At 40.1% G+C, this 2,503-nt stretch overlaps 1 protein-coding gene across 1 annotated transcript; it reads right to left on the reverse strand. All coding sequences in view use genetic code 11, as the record gives it.

The window, feature by feature from the left end:
• Positions 1 to 346: 346 nt before the first annotated feature.
• EGR_04579 (hypothetical protein) lies at positions 347 to 2,150 on the reverse strand (the record flags this gene model as incomplete). Its single annotated transcript, XM_024493828.1, has 2 exons — positions 347 to 799; positions 1,998 to 2,150. 2 exons carry the CDS (start codon positions 2,148 to 2,150, stop codon positions 347 to 349), a joined length of 606 nt encoding a protein of 201 aa, XP_024351756.1.
• Positions 2,151 to 2,503: the final 353 nt, after the last annotated feature.

Consider the following 2,503-nt stretch of genomic DNA (forward strand, 5'->3'; position numbering starts at 1 on the left):
CATCTACTACAAACTTTTTAGTGAATCCTGCCTGTTTTATTTTATGCGCTGAGAAGTTAACCAGAAGTATTTACTTGTACTGCTAACTTTTATTTCTAGTATAATCTGCCCTAAAACCCCAAACAGGGCCCTTTTTGAGTGCCCCTACTTTATGACCACGACAAGTGCAGTAGCAGCAGCGACTATAAATGAGCGGGCTCATTGGGGATTCCAATAAAACCTTACTTTCATTAACTCTTTTCAGAGGGAATAAAAATTAACTCCCCCTTTGACCCATAATCCAAGTAGACCTGTTCCGTTGAAGGGCTATGCCTGCATTTAAGGGCATCACAAATAAAGTGCAGACTCAGAAATTTATAAGAGACCGAAAATGAAGTAGATTTTCCAGAAACTTTAAGAATTCGGCTTTTTTGTTCTTGGAGCGTACATTTGCTAACCATGGTTTGTACTTCAGTCTTGGTGGTATGGCCTTCCCACCTCTTCTGTGAGTCAGTAATAAGCCATCTTCCGTATTGGTATGGTTTGGGACAATCTCAGAAAAGACTTTGATTACTTCACTGGTGATAATGACGAATGTGACCGATAAAAGAGGATAATTAGCTGATTTATTTGGATGATTACCAGAAAAGCAACGTAAACTTTTGACGGTCTGTCCAATCTCATGCTCTTCAAAAAGATGGTTAACAATTACAGCCACACGGCTCTTGAACAGCTTAAAGACGTTTGCTGTTGAGAAAATTACGGCACTTGCATAAAGATTTGTAATGCTCCTTTCAATAATCAGGTGGCTGATTGAAACCTAGGTAGGATAGCACTGAACTGAGAACAGCTTAACTGGAAGGAAATGAACCAAGGTAGCTCCTTGAGTCTTCGCTGAAGTTATACTAAACCAAAGTGTTGCATAAGAGTATACGCTAATTACGGGCAGAAGATCTAGTTGGCTAATGGCAGCGTCCAGAGGTCAAGCTGCACAGTTGAAGTACAACCAGCGAAGAATGGGGCGATAGCTACAGCAGTATATCAGATCCTAGAAGACACTTTAATTTGCTTTATTATATGGCTTTACTCCAAGGTAAATGTTCCTACATTTGGAGGCAAGGTATGCATAGTCTACCTTAAGCAGTACAAAACCAGTTAATTCACCTCTCCAAGGTGGTTTCCAGGGCCTACAAGACCTCAGAAACCACTGAATAGCCGAGATATATCAGAGACGTATGGATCAAACCTCTTCTCACTTATATGAAGCTTAAATGGCTGCCTTCATGGTCTTACTCATAGGTAGTTTTTAAAGCACCGACTAAGGTGTGTAGACCAAGGCAGATCCCCTGTACTTTAATAATGACTTTTCTTTAAAAATGATACAGCCAGGGGGAGGCTGAAAATTCTGCGACTTACATCGTCAAATAAATAAACATGGAAATTGATCGTATTCTATGCATAGGTTTTAAGAAATAGCAAAATTAAATTGTTGAGGAAATCTGGATAAAAGTGGCATTGTCAACGGGTCGGTGGAAAAATGAATGCGAATTTTACTAAGCACCAGCGTCTACGATCAGGTCCAAGTTAGTCCTACTAAGGTGCTCCGGGGTATAGAGGTAAACTTGGGTGATGTGTTCCACTGGAAACAGTCGAGTTAATAAACTTCATTATTCCTAACTTGAGACAGGGTTTTACGGCTCCCACCTGGTACTCGGTTGCATGATTTGTGCCTCCCCACCAGTTTATCACCCTTTTATAGGCATATGCACCGCTATTCGTGGCCTCGGCAATATCAATCATTTGTGACAACGTGCTCCCTTCTCGTGGATGTTCCACTTTACAACCATCTCGTTTATTATGCATGCAGGTGTCCGTGCATGCAGTGGCAGTGATAAACTGCGTTACAATGATATGCGAATGATGCCATATTATCGTCATACTGTTTAGACGCAGGTTAGTCAGTTGAGAGGAAACCATGATTGACAACATCTTGATAGCTGGAGCAAGCAATCCAACACATTTCTAATCAGTTCCTGATAAATGGTTGTACCATATCGTGCCACAAAATGATTTTTTAATTTCGAACTATATAGTAGATGTAGGACAACTTCATGTTTTAAAATCATTGAGAAGCAATTGAAGAGATCCAAAAAGTAACGGTGACTAGACATGTTATGGTGGAACAGGACAAAATCTTGGAAATCTTCGTAGTGAAACCTACATCTTGTCAAATGAACCATTTCCCATAAACATGAATCAGAATGGCAAGAATTCTTCTAAAGAGATCTATCCAAAATAATTTAGATTTACGACTCAGCTTAGAATGGAAAGGTGGACGGCAAAACTTGGCATTTCTAAGTCAAACACCCACACAACTTACATCCTATGCGACAAAATTATAGAGCCTTATCAACTTTACACTCTTGCCTAAGTGCGAGTCCATTTTATTAGTCCAAAAGCTTATACCCTCTGCATCAGCAAATCATGTTGTGGAGCCACTTTACTACTCAACACCTCGTCAAGA

Source organism: Echinococcus granulosus (assembly GCF_000524195.1).
Source record: "Echinococcus granulosus chromosome Unknown EG_S00029, whole genome shotgun sequence".
Classification (NCBI taxonomy): Eukaryota; Metazoa; Platyhelminthes; class Cestoda; order Cyclophyllidea; family Taeniidae; genus Echinococcus; species Echinococcus granulosus.